A 14,210-nucleotide genomic window follows, 5' to 3' on the forward strand; every position below is an offset into this window, starting at 1 on the left:
CAAACGTTGTTCGTGTAGCCGCCCAGCCCAGCCGGATTGCAGAGCTGAGATTCCATACGATGTATTTGAAATCCAAGCTCTGGTGTGCTAGCGTGTTTTACCGCTGCGCCACCTGAGCGGCTTTAATAAAATGTTTTGCCTAAAGGTCCAGCTAAACTATATGTGAGATTGTGAACGCAGTCTTATAAGCCAGCGTTCCCCAACCTTTTTCGCATCACGGACCGTTTCTTATAGGATATAATTTCACAGACCGGCGGGGTCGGGAGGATTTACAAATGATGAGCTTTAAGCTTTTTTTTCACTGCAACGAGACACAGCTCCCACCTAGGGGTGATAGAAGACAGTAACACTCGAATTGTTTTGGAAATTTAATTGCTTTTTGTAGCGATCTCTAATTATTTATTCTAGGGCTGTCACACGATTACAATTTTTTATCGAGATTAATCGCCTGCAAAAATAACGAAGCAAAATTTTAACAGTTATGCACATTTTTACTGCAAGAACATGTTTACCAATAAAAAATGAATAAAATTATGATAAAATGATTAAATCTAAATTATTTTTAGAAAGCCAGCCAATTCCTGTATAGAGTTGTTAACAGTTACCAAGTTACGCCAGTTATTTAGAATGAGTCTGTTCACATTATGTGGTAAAAGTGAGGATCTTTTTTTGCTCCACTGAAAACAGGCGCTCACAAGGTACCACAATGAACCATTTCTAGATACAACACATATAACGTCATGTCGACTCACATCGTTAACTATGTTAAAGCGTCTACAGTCCATTACGATCCATTTAACACCAGTGTTTGTAATGTTCCCACGACGTGTTCAGTTCATTCCTCTGAGATAAAGTTAGACCGAGTCTGAGCTCATTTAGCCTGTAACGTGTATCCGTGCACACAGACGCCCGACGAGACAAATGCGATTCTGACCAAAGATGATATTAAAGCATCAATTAATAACTGTAATTTTGTCTAGTGATGATTTCTTATTTAAAATAGCCGATATGTAGCAGCAGCAGCTCGAGTCATTTGTAACTCACGACCGCAAACTGGAGAAAGACCTGTGTTATAATTATACAGTATAAACACAATGTTACTGTGTTAAAGCAGCACAAATTACCACAGTGAGGTATGTTTAAAGTGGCACAAACAGCCCAATAAAAATCGCTTGAGTAAAAATTGTAAGCCCTAATTTATTCCTTTTGTGCGGCCCGGTAATAAATGACCCATGGACCGGTCCGCATCCCGGTGGTTGGAAACCACTGTTGTAAGCCATTTCCATGAGTTCCTAAGAAGTTCTATGAACTGCTATAACTTATTTATTACTGGCCTTTGTTAAGATGATTGATATGGTGACCGTATCCAGCAAACAAACCCTCACACAACAGTGGTGTCAGATGATCCAAAACATCCGTGTATCACCAGGCTAAACAGCCCTGATATTACAGTAACTGTAATAAACCGTATGAACGTTACTGGTTAAATGAAATGAAAGATGGACCACTTTGGAGAGTTGACTTGTCGAGATTGTAACATGATTTTCCGTTCCGTCGACCTTCTGGATAAACACAGGCACCGGTTCTGTATTGGAAGTGTGGTAGGAAACCCAAAGGCATCATGGAGAAAGCAGGGGGAAATGATTAAACCTGGAAAGGTGGCGTACAGGGGAATCCGCCCCAGGATGATAAAAACTCCTGATCTAATTCGTGTAAGTAAAATCAAGTATAGATCAATAAATATCGTGTTTTTTTAATCTTGGTGCATACAATAACCTCATGAACATAATACTGTACTTATTATAAATCCTATAGTTCTGTTAAAATGACATTTAGGAGAAAGAAAGGTAGGGATTGACCAAAACCCTGTGATGGTCCATGGAACTCCTGTCTTGCTTACAGTTTTTTTTCCGATGGAACTGGACCTGCGGCGATTTAGAATAAAGTGGGTGATAACAATTAAAAGCAGAGATGAGAGAGCCTGTTAGATGGAGAATCATCTGCATAAATCATCGTGACATGCGTCATAGTGGCTAGACAGAAGCTGCTGTTGATAAAAAGGCGAATGACTGCTTTTAATTTGCAAATGATTCAAGCAAAACGAGAAAAAAGCAGGGCATGGACAGGAAGACTAAGACTAAGACTGGTAAAGATTGAGGGGTGGATGAATTCAGCCAAATAAAAAAAGCATCTTTGATTAAAACCTTATCTAGAAAGCTGGCAAACTTAAAATGGGGCAACAATTCATCTTTTAACTTAAATATAAACCTAAAACAACATGCAGCTAAAACACTGGAGCATCAGCAGGGATGTTCCTAAAAGACAGCAGCTTATGTTGCTCTAAAGCTTATTAAAAATATGGGCATTAATTGGGCCTTTACAGATGTGCAAGTTACCCATGCCAATGTGTTTTTAATTATTTTACAAAGCAGAGCCCCTGCCCATACTTGGAATGTATTGCAAGCATTATTATTTTTTTAAATTAAAATATTCTTTATAATTAGCATATACCACATTTACAGGGAACAAATGGGCGGCACGGTGGCTAAATGGGTAGCACTGTCGCCTCACAGCAAGAAGGTCCTGGGTTCGGGTGCTAAATTGTCTATGACTGTGTTCGATGTGGCCTTGTGAACTAATGACTCTTGTGTGGTGAGTGAATACCGTTCCTGCCATAAATGTAACCAAGTGTACGTGTAAAACATGACGTTAAAATCCTAATAAACAAACAAACAGAGAATAAATAAACAAAGTTCAAGTCCCACTGCTGCCAAATTGCCACTGTTGGGCCCCTGAGCAAGGCTCTTAACCCTCAATAGCTAAAATCACATCCAGTCATAATTGTAAGTCACCTCACAGCAAGAAGGTCCTGGGTTTGATTCCCAGGTAGAGCAGTCCAGGTCCTTTCTGAGTGAAGTTTGCATATTCTCCCCGTGTCTGTGTGCTTTTCCTCCGGGAGCTGTGACTGTTTGACGTTAAACTTGTGAACTGATGAATCTTGTGTAATAAGTTACTACCGTTCCTGTCATTAATGTAACCAAAGTGTAAAACATGATGTTAAAATCCTAATAAATAAATACAAATAAAAAAGTAATTTTGGATAAATGCCACAAATGTAAATATACATGCATTTTACAGATTGTACCGTGCCAACTTTACAATCTATAATATGAATAATAAATTGATTATGTGCATATGTGTGTGTATGAGCAGCTTAGAGAGCAGAAGGAGAAACTGATGAAGCAGAATAAACAAGAAACAAACAAAGATCCCAGTACGACCAACAGCCTGGTCTTCAGCAAACTCACAGAGGAGGTGACGACACGTTCACACGTTTTTATGATTTCTGGATTCTAATACACAATATTAGTCAAGATTTGTACTGAATACAGATCTAATAAGGCTATAGAATCTGCCCCCAATACTCCATGATCATGCACAGTAAGATCAAAGCTTATTATCAAGCTATTTTTGCAAACTGAACATGATCGTGATCATTTCATCCAGCCCTGAGCAGTGACGCCTCCTGACATTTCTCCCAAGGGTGGTCAGATGGGGCTGCCGAAAATGACTGAATTCCCCCTTTGACTGTGTGGGTTTCCTCCAGGTGCTCCAGTTTCCTACCAGAAGTCCAAAAACATGCCAACAGGTCAACTGGAGCCACTAGAAATTGCCATGAGTCTGTGTGTGTCTGTACTGTGATGGACTGACTGGTGACCCATCTGGGGTGTTTCCTACTTTTCGCCCAATGAATCACACCCACCGCAACCCTGACCAGGTTAAAGCGGTGGTAAGACAGACAATGAATGAATTAATGAATAAAACAATTATGGATTCTGTACTGTTGCTATTTTTAGTTGTCTTTTAAGCCATAGTATCAGATGCACTACCTGCCTGCCTACATACCAAAAACCTAACACACCCATCCATCCATCCATCCACCCATCCACCCACCCATCCACCCGTCCATCCATCCACCCACCCACCCGTCCACCCGTCCACCCACCCGTCCACCCACCCGTCCACCCACCCGTCCACCCATCCACCCACCCACCCATCCATCCATCCATCCACCCATCCACCCACCCACCCATCCATCCATCCATCCAGCCACCCACCCACCCATCCATCCATCCATCCATCCAGCCACCCACCCACCCAGTCCACCCACTCATCCATCCATCCATCCATCCATCCATCCATCTATTTATCTATCTATCCTATGGTACATTTTATGAATGTTTTATGAACATTTTAGTTTCAGAAGCTGAGAATGTCAGTAGAAGAGAGTTTGCCCAGAAGACTCAAAGAGGTCAGTTTGATCTTTTTTGCTCCCATCTAATGATTTAGTTTACTTTTTTTATTTCCTTTTATGCATTTGATTAAGTCAGGTAATGTTAGGGTGCCATCTGGACAGCAACATGGGACCTGGGGACCTGGGTTTGATCCCCTCCTCTGGTCAGTGCCTGTAAGTTGTTTTGCTTGTTGTGTCCATGTGGGTTCCCTCAGGGGTACTTCGCTCACCTCCCACTTCCCAAAAACATGCCGACAGTGAACTAGTCACTCCAAATAGACCCTAGATGTGACTGAGTGAATGTAATTGCTGTCTATGGCGTATTCCTGTCTTGCTTGTTTTATGTAATGTTATTGTTCTCCAGCCTCCACAGGGGCTGTATTGTGGTAGTCAGTGTGTTAATGGGAATAAGCTTCAGGAGAACCACGAGCAGAAGCTGGCTGAGATCCGAGTACACACCACACAGCTGGAAGCACAGCGAGAGGGTGAGGGTGATCCGTTCCTGTACAAATTTAAGCAACCGTTCTTAATTATGGCATCACAGGAGGTTTTGTTTTCAATTACCTCAGAAACACATTTAGTAGTAAAGGTATTATTAAAATACATTTTCAGAAACTCTCTCAAAATACTGTTTGTTGAACCTGAGGCTCTGTAGCTCAAAAAAAAAAAAAAAAAAAATCTAGATGGCGCCCAGGTGGTGCAGCGGGATATTTCACTAGCACACCAGCGCTGAGATTCTAAACTCCTTGGTTTGAAACTCACCGTTGCCACCAGTCAGCTGGGCACCATCTAGCGGGCATAATTGGCAGTGTTCCATGGAGGGACGACCGGAATATGTGGGCGGGGTCTTCAAACACTGTGTAAGGCGGATAGAGGCGCCTGTTCAGAGTGCATGGGTGGAAAAGGGGTCCGTTAAGGGCTGTGCGCGGGTCGGAGGAGGCGTGAGCAGCAATATACCCACCAACAGAGACAAACTGACTACGATAAATTGGAAGAAATTATATAGAAAAGCATAAAGAATAATACTAAACTAATATGGAGGGGCAATGGTAGTGCAATGGTTAAGAAACTGGACTAGTAATCCAAAGATTGCTGGCTCAAGCCCCATGACCACAAATTACCGCTGTTGGGCTTCTAAGCAAGGCCTTCAACCCTCAATTGCTTAAACTAAAAATGACACAAGTGTAATGTAATGTAAAAGGATGGGGCACTTCATTTTTATGGTTTGGGCTTGGGATGTTCAACAAGCTCATAGTCAAGTGTCCAAATTCTTTTGGTGATATATTGTGTATGAAATAGATACCAGCCTCGTTTTAAATGCTGGAAAAAATGTATTGGACCAAAAAATGTAATGTTTATAGTGTTATCTGCCAAATGCCAATGTTTTATTGTGTAAAAAGGAACATTTAAATAAAGGTGCTGTTTATAATTATTAATTCTGTCACGTTTCCAACTAAAGCAGATTGAAGCACAATGGAATTGTACTGTTTTAATTCCTGCAAAATCATAAAATAATCCATCCTTCTAATCCTGTGTGTTCAGAGATAGAGCGTCAGCTGGCAGGTCTGAGTGGAAATAGTGAGAAAGCTCATCTGGAAGAGTTGCTGCAGGAGCTGAAGGGACAGGAAGAAAGAAACGAGGAGGTTCTGCACCACCTCGTCACTCAGATCAATGGACTGCAGGGGTGAGAGAAACGACCATCTGAAGCTCCTGGTTAAACAGCAGAGTAAAGATCTGCTCACTGTTTTCACTGAATGCTTCACACGATTGAACTGTAATTTATTTTTAGGGTAAAAGAAGCCGAGGTTATTTCAGTTCATGTGGAGGATAAAAAGACCCGAGATGTCACATGTGAACTGATCTCCTGTGTGGATGGGCCACTCTCCAGCCAGATCAGGTTTGGTTAAGCTTACTTTACACCTATTGTGGATTCATAAAATATTCAGACCTCTTTGACTTTATTTATATATATTTTATGTATATATATATATATATATATATATATAATTCCCTTTTTTCATCAGTTGATGCTAAATTAACCATAAGGACAGGGAAAAAATGTTTAAGAGTTTTTAAAACATGACATCTTGTTCACAAAACTATTCAGACCTTTTATTTAATACTTGTAACTGCTCCAAGTCTTTAGTACATGCCTCTACAAGCTTGGCGCACATAGATGTGGTCAGTTTATTCCATTCGTCATGGCAGGATTCTGCCACCACCATGTTTTACGGTAAGGATAGTATAGCCACATGATGTGCAATGCCTGGACGGGGTGCCAGTCCATTGCAGGGCAGACACACACACACACATTCATTCACCTATAGGGCATTTAAGCGTCTCCTATTAACCTGACTGCATGTTTTTGGACTGTGGGAGGAAACCAGTGCTCCCAGAGGAAACCCACGCAGACACGGGGAGAACATACAAACTCCGCACAGAAAGGACCCGGACCGCACCGCCTGGGGATCGAACCCAGGAGCTTCTAGCTGTGAGGCGACAGTGCTACCGATGTACTGATGTATGGATTACTGCAAAGATGGTTGTCCATCCAACAAGTTGCCCCATATTTACCATTGACTTTTGGGGCTTTCTTTCCTTTCTTACCTCCCAAACCAAGGCACTTCTTGTTCAGATGCATAGTTTGGCCAAATGCTAACTCTAAGAAGGTTCGAGGTTGAATGAAACAGCAACCATTAAAGCCCTAGATATTGTTTTATATCCTTGCACTGATCTATGCATTCAATCACAGAGATCCACAGACAGTTCCTTGGACTTCATGGCTTGGTGTTTGTCCTGACTTACAGACCCAGGTTTGTTACTTTCCAAACTAAAATGAAACAGGAGACTTAAATTGAGCTCTAGAAACAAGTCAAATCCATAAGACATTAAAGAACAAGGTCAGTTGCCCACATACGTTCATATAGTGTAAATTAAATAAGAAACAAAAGTGCCTGGATGCGTGTTTTCCCTGACTGTACACAGTTTGGATATTGGTAGTCCACATCATTTGATCTTTCTCTTTAGCTGAGCCTGGACCATGGAGTGTTTTCTCTGGAGCATTTATTTTATTAAAAGCTTTAAGAATGTGAGAAGAACCTCCACATCATTGTTTTAAAGATCTCTGACCTATATGAGTACTGATTAGCTTTGACTTTATACTTTCTCTATTAGAAGGAATAATTTATTTTCGTTGACAGGTCTTTATGCCTGGCGTATATGCAGAATGGTGGTTCTAATCCAGAGGTGCTGGCTCACCTGCATGATCTTCAGGCTGAAGCTCTGGCGCTGGAGCAGATCAAATCCACATCTGAGCACAGACCATGGAAAAGACGTGAGTGATAATGCATGCTCTCTGTTCAAGTTTACCCTTCAATCAGAAGCAAATCTGTCATTTCTTATTATTCTCCTCAGGTATGAAAAACTCTCTCTCATCTCTGGACTCAAATATTGTGGCGGTGGAGCATGAGAACCTTCTCCTGGAGGAGGAGATCCTCAGAATGCAGATAGCAAGAGAGAGAAACAGGGGAAAATATGGTAATTATTTTAGTACTCTTGAATTACTGATTGGTTTCAGCCATGTAAGATTTCATTACGAAGCATTAAGCTCTCCAGGTGCTCAAGTTTACACAGATTACAACCCACTGATAACAATTTATAAAAAAAAAAAAATTGTTTGCTTGACCAAAGTCTGCCTTCCAAAGCATTGCACTTTTTTTCCATTAATCTTTTTTTTTTTTTTTTTTTTAAATGCACTTTTATTTAAATAAAGTAATTATATGAGTACATTACCAAAACAACATGATTAATTTCGGGTGGAAATCACATCAGTTATTTCTATAGTTCTGTCCTAGTCCTAGTCGAGGTCTGTCCTGAATCAAAAACTTCAGTGTTATCTATTTATTTACTAGATCTGAATTTTGATGGACTTTCTGCTGTAGCTGGTCCAGAGCTGGATCTGATCCAGAGACACCACGTCCATCAGATGTCCAGCCTAAGAAGAGAGCTGGAGAGAAGCAGAGTGAAGAAGTCTCATCCCTATACTCACGTAGGTTTTATACGTACTGTACCTGTTATCAAAATATTTATGAGATAAATACTGTATATTGCTAGTGTTATAAATGGAAATTATTAAGTATTATATCTTGCTTGATTCTTGCAGGATAATTTTGGCAAGCAACAGACACTAATCGGTAAACACGATCTTGACTCTGTGGACACCCTTGGTCCTGCTCCGTATGATCCTGTGTGAGTCAAATTGTTTTATTTTTATCTTTACTTTTTAAGTTTTATTCTGTTCTTCTTAGTAAAAGGAACGTTTTAAAAAGATTGTTTTGGTCATTTTTCAAATGCTATGTCTTACTGATCTCCTGAAGCAATATAGCCTATCTCAAGCATGCTGTTTAACTTATGCCTAGTTCACACTACACGATTTTTGCCCTGAGTTTGGCGACTGGCCGGGGCTAGATTTGCCGGCTCGGGAGCAACTCGGTGTTCGTTCGGCGATTGAAACTCGACTCTCAATCGCTATGTGTGAACTACTCAACAACTCGATCCAAGCGGCTCGGTGACCGAAGCAAGATTTCTAGCATGTCAGATATCTGAATCTGAGTTGCCCGACTGGCAATGAGCGCGATGTCGAACAGCCAATGAGAACGCAAGATATGGTGTGAGGGGAAACGCAGGGGAGGAGTGTAAAAAGGTGGGACAAGGGTGTAAGTTAGTTTACATCAGAATACATCAGCACACACAAGCTTTACAGTATTTCTGACCTTATCATTCTCTACAAAACATAATACCCACGCTGCATTGCAAAAAATATTTATTAACCTCCAACTCACTACAGAACAATCCATGCAGGTTGTGTTGCCAAATCCACTCAGATTCATTTATTTTTCCTCTTTGATTTTACGCTGCACATCAGCACACAAACTTTGATCGCTCGCTACTTGTTGACGAGCATTTTTGGACGTGGTATCATTAAACCCCTCGTCACTTCTAGCGTTTGTTTTCGTGACAAAACGGAGTTTGGGAGACCAGAGAAGCTCGCCTGAGATTCCAGTCGGTGATAGACGGTGTAGTGTGTGATCAGTCGTGTAGTGTGAAATACACACCGACTTAAAAGACTCCCGATTACAAGAGATCCAGTCGTGTAGTGTGAACTGTACAGCGACCTGACGACTTGGAAAATCGTGCAGTGTGAACTTGGCATTAGGCAGGACTCGCAGCTTAATCTGTGGAGGATGTTTTTCATATATTAACACTAAAATCTCGATTATTGTTGTGTGACTCATTTATCTCATAAAACATAACTTTTATGATTTCACTGTATTTGAACTTCATATTAGTAAAGACAATCATGGGTCTCATCCCAAGCAAAAAACACTGGATACTTTAACACTATCCTAAAGCATCCTACATTTACCAGTACACTTACTCACATCTAGAAGCAACTTAAAGCAATCAGTCCACTAGACACCAAGGTAGAACAATATTGTTAAAGGCTACAAACAGAAAATGAAAAAGTAATCACTAAAATTAACAGCTGATCAGAAGAACAGAAACATAAAAGAAAAGGATGTTCCTGCCAGCTACATGATCCACCAGCTAGTGGCAACCCAAACTCTCTAGACAGACCAAAATCTGAGAACTCCAGCCTGCTTCAAAAGATAATGGGCAACCAACTGAGCTTCCAGACAAAGATCAAAAGAGTCAATGGAAAAGAGAGCTGGGCATCGACCAACCTAGTGTACCGGCCTCGCAGAGAGACTAAAAACACAAAATGGCCAAAAAGCCTGTATTTATAGCACCCTCACAGCTGCAGCAAGGCATGGCAGGTGGGCATGAAACTGTAACCCGTGCCCCTTAGGAGGAACACAAGGAGAAAGATGGACTAAATAAATGCCTGATTTTTTTAACTAACGAAGCTACTATACATACAGTATAACATCACAGTCATTCCATCACACAAGTGAACTGTTACACACTGATTATAATTCATGTTTGCAGGTCCGGACTTGTGATCTTCTATGACATGGTGCTGGACGTGGCTGCCATGTTTACTACAGTTTTTCTGGTAGCCAGGCTGTTCACTGGGGGGCAGGAAATAGCAAGACCAACTCCCTTGCCTCCTGTCCAGTGCCAGCGTGGTGAAAACTTTGCCTTGGTGGCAGTGAAACAGCCTGTGCTTGGGTAACTTCTATTTAAATGTGATTTTTATACACTATATGTTCAAAAATATGTGGACACTTTTAAAAGCATGGGCATATGAAGCTGGACCCCCAAATTTATAGATAAGTGGCTCCACTCTTCTGCAAATAATTTGTAAATCTAAATAAATCTTGTGCCAGTTTTGTGCCAGTTTGATCTGATGCTGTATGAAAACGGCTGGCTTGCAAGTAACACTGTAGTTTATTCCGAATGTGTCCAATAGCTTTGAGTTTAGGGTTTAGGGTCCTGTGCTGGTCACTGGAGTTTTTTTTTACACCAAACTATCAGCATTCCAATTCAGCCCAATGGTGTTCACTGAGGTTTAGGTCAGGCCTCTGTGCAGCTCACTGGATTTCCTTTACATCAAACCACGTTTTTATTTTTTTATATTTTCTTTATGCATTTTCTCCCTTTTTCTCCTTTTTAGCGCGTCATGCTTCCTCTCCACCAATGCCGATCCCCGCTCTGATTGAGGAGAACGAAGCTAACCCACGCCCCCTCCGACACGTGGGCAGCAGCCGTATGCATCTTATCACCTACACTTTGACGAGTGCAGGGCAGCCTAGCTGCGTGTGCGAAGGGACACACCATAAGAGCACTCTTTACTCATCTCTGTGCAAGCACCATCAATCAGCCAGCAGAGGTCATAATTGCACCAGTCATGAGAGAGACCCTATTTGTCTTAGTCCCGCCCATATCTGAACAACAGGCCAATCGTTGTTCATGTGGCCGCTCAGCCTCAGCCGGCAAGGTAGAGCTGAGATTCGATACGATGTATTCGAGATCCCAGCTCTGGTTCCAGCGTGTGTTCTTACCGCTGCGCCACCTGAGCGGCAAACCACGTCTTTATGAACTTGCTTTAGGCACAATGGGGTAGTCATGCTGGAACAGGAAGAGGCCATCCCCAAACTGCTGCCACAAATTTGAAAGCTTGTATTTTATTTAATAAATGTTATACACCTGTTGCATTATCAAGGGCTAATCTGATACAGGCGACATGAGATAGAGGGCACTGGAGAAAGCTGAGAACCATCGCAAAGAGATGATGGGTGTTTGCATCTAGTTAATATAAGGGGTGTCCACATACATTTGGTCTAATAATGTGATTATCGCAGCCATAAATGAGGTGATGACTGCTAACCTTTACAGATCTTTACATCTTCTTGCAGGGTGCAGCCGTCTCCATCGCTCTCACTGGTGGTGGAGGTTCAGGCTGTTGGTGGTTTTGAATCGTCTGATCAGGAGATTCAGGGTTGGACCAAGCTGCACTTGTTCGATCAGCATAATCAGGTTCAGAATGGATTCTGGAAGCTTCCAGTGCGATCTCTGCCTGTAGGACCATCTCTCAATCCTGAACAACTCAACTCTCTCCCTCAGGTAAAGCTGTTGTGCTTTTTCCAGCTGAATGTCACCCAATATTTGTTTTATTTCTTCATACATCTTCAGTAAACAATGCATACTGATAAGAGCGGGTGGCACTGAGCCTTCGCGATAGCACTGGGCGCAAGGGAAAAAAACAACAGAATGAAAACTGGTACTGGTTCGTTGCAGCATACGCAGACTTGCCCATGGTTTTAGAGTGGCGTAATTCATGCCCTTTCAGGACGTTCATTCTTTACCTCCATGTTTGCTCCAAAACATGCAGGAGATAGATAGGCTAGTCTGATTAGCTCCTGGATCTGAGTGTGTGATGTCCAGGGTGTGTCCAGGACCCACTGTTAAAAGCGGTTAGTAGAAATAAAGAAATGAATTATGAACGAATGTGTGTTTACGTGGTATCCATGAAGTTGAATCAGTTCATCTGGACACAAGTTTGTTGTCGAGATATGTTTCATCACTCATCCAAGTGACTTTCACTGATCAGCCATAACATTAAAACCACCTTCTTGTTTCTACACTCACTGTCCATTTTATCAGCTCCACTTACCATATAGAAGCACTTTGTAGTTCTACAATCACTGACTGCAGTCCATCTGTTTCTTTGCATACCTTTTAAACGTGCTTTCATGCTGTTCTTCAATGGTCAGGACCCTCACAGAACCACCACCACAGCAGTGACAGTGAGGTGTTTAAAAACTCCAGCAGCATTACTGTGTCTGATCCACTCGTACCAGCACAACACACACTAACACACCACCACCACTCTGTGGGGGTCCTGACCACTGAAGAACAGCATGAAAGGGGGCTAGCAAAGCATGCAGAGCAACAGATGGACTACAGTCAGTAATTGTAGAGCTACAACGTGCTTCTATATGGTAAGTGGAGCTGATAAAATGGACAGTGAGTGTAGAAACAAGGAGGTGGTTTTAATGTTATGGCTGATCGGTGTATGTAGGCGATTTGCCCAATCATGGCATTGTAAGATGGTCCGGACCGCCAAACCTGGCGATCGAACCCAGAACCTTCTTACTGTGAGGCGACAGTGCTACCCACTTAGCCACCGTGCCGCCCAGCATGCAAGTGAAGAGGATGCTATCTAATCTAACGTAACCTGAACTCAGCTTCTCTGTGCTCTTCATCCTCAGCTGTGTAAGATGGAACTTTGTGTTCGTGTGGTGAACGCTCGAGATGAAGATGTACAGTCGCTCATCAAGATCCATCCTAACAACAGCAGCCATTACAAATATCCACCGAGGGTAAGCAGAAATCATTGAAATCCTAACCCTGCCATGAGATAAATGTCTCATGTAACTGTCTGACCTCAAGTGTATGTATAAATACAAAAAAAGTTAAAAAAATTAATGTTTTAATTGCAGATGTTCTCGCACTCAGCAATGACAGCGGAAAGCCAGATGCAGCACGTTCCGTCCAATCCTTTGTGGTCATCAGTTTCCCAAAATCAACATGAAGATTCTTCTCCTGCAGAAGGTGGTCAGGATGAGAAATAAAGGCGACACCAAACTGATCGGACCTGTAATCACTACAATTCATGCTTTTGTTTGAACTGTTTTAATAACTCAACCAATTTAGGGGTCTACAGTGCTGAGTATTTAGACCATTTATAATAAAATCTACTTCACCCATCAAGAGTCTAAAGCCCAAGTTGAAAATAACACCGTATCAGCACATTGAGCCGACTTATACGGCAGTACATACGTGGCGTCCCAAGTCTATTGTCATTTGAAACAAATTATAGATGTTTTAGCTTTAAATGCATCAAAAATGTAGTATTTTCCCCCTGTGCTGTTGTCTTAAGCAGGTTTTGTATATAGTTTTCATTAAAGAATTTCAGTATTTCTGTGTTCAGTGTTTGGCAGGCTGTCATTATGTGTTTAATTGTTAGTCTATCTTTACATAGCCGGCAAGTTGGTGCATCGTCCCCTGTAAGAAGGTGCTTGTGTGTTAGCTTGGAGTATCTCATGCGGCATCTTGTAAACCGCCTCCTTGTTTCTACACTCACTGTCCATTTTATCAGCTCCACTTACCATATAGAAGCACTTTGTAGTTCTACAATTACTGACTGTAATCCAGCTGTTTCTTTACCTACTTTTTTAACCTACTTTCACCCTGTTCTTCAATGGTCAGGACCACCACAGAGCAGGTATTATTTAGGTGGTGGATCATTCTCAGCACTGCAGTGACACTGACATGGTGGCGGTGTGTTAGTGTGTGTTGTGCTGGTATGAGTGGATCAGACAGCAGTGCTGCTGGAGTTTCTAAACACAGAGTCCACTCTATTAGACACTCCTACCTAGTTGGTCCACCT

At 41.8% G+C, this 14,210-nt stretch overlaps 1 protein-coding gene across 1 annotated transcript; it reads left to right on the top strand.

Annotated features, from left to right (window-relative positions):
* Nucleotides 1–1,499: 1,499 nt before the first annotated feature.
* On the top strand, nucleotides 1,500–13,681 carry ccdc17 (coiled-coil domain containing 17). The gene is made up of 14 exons (XM_062997096.1): nucleotides 1,500–1,712; nucleotides 3,214–3,315; nucleotides 4,259–4,312; nucleotides 4,668–4,779; nucleotides 5,837–5,978; nucleotides 6,084–6,191; nucleotides 7,495–7,628; nucleotides 7,709–7,831; nucleotides 8,236–8,342; nucleotides 8,472–8,542; nucleotides 10,304–10,486; nucleotides 11,674–11,881; nucleotides 13,030–13,140; nucleotides 13,261–13,681. The coding sequence occupies exons 1-14, from the start codon at nucleotides 1,500–1,502 to the stop codon at nucleotides 13,390–13,392; spliced, it is 1,800 nt and encodes a 599-aa protein (XP_062853166.1). The 3' UTR covers nucleotides 13,393–13,681.
* Nucleotides 13,682–14,210: the final 529 nt, after the last annotated feature.

This window comes from Trichomycterus rosablanca, chromosome 6, assembly GCF_030014385.1.
Source record: "Trichomycterus rosablanca isolate fTriRos1 chromosome 6, fTriRos1.hap1, whole genome shotgun sequence".
Lineage (NCBI taxonomy): Eukaryota > Metazoa > Chordata > Actinopteri > Siluriformes > Trichomycteridae > Trichomycterus > Trichomycterus rosablanca.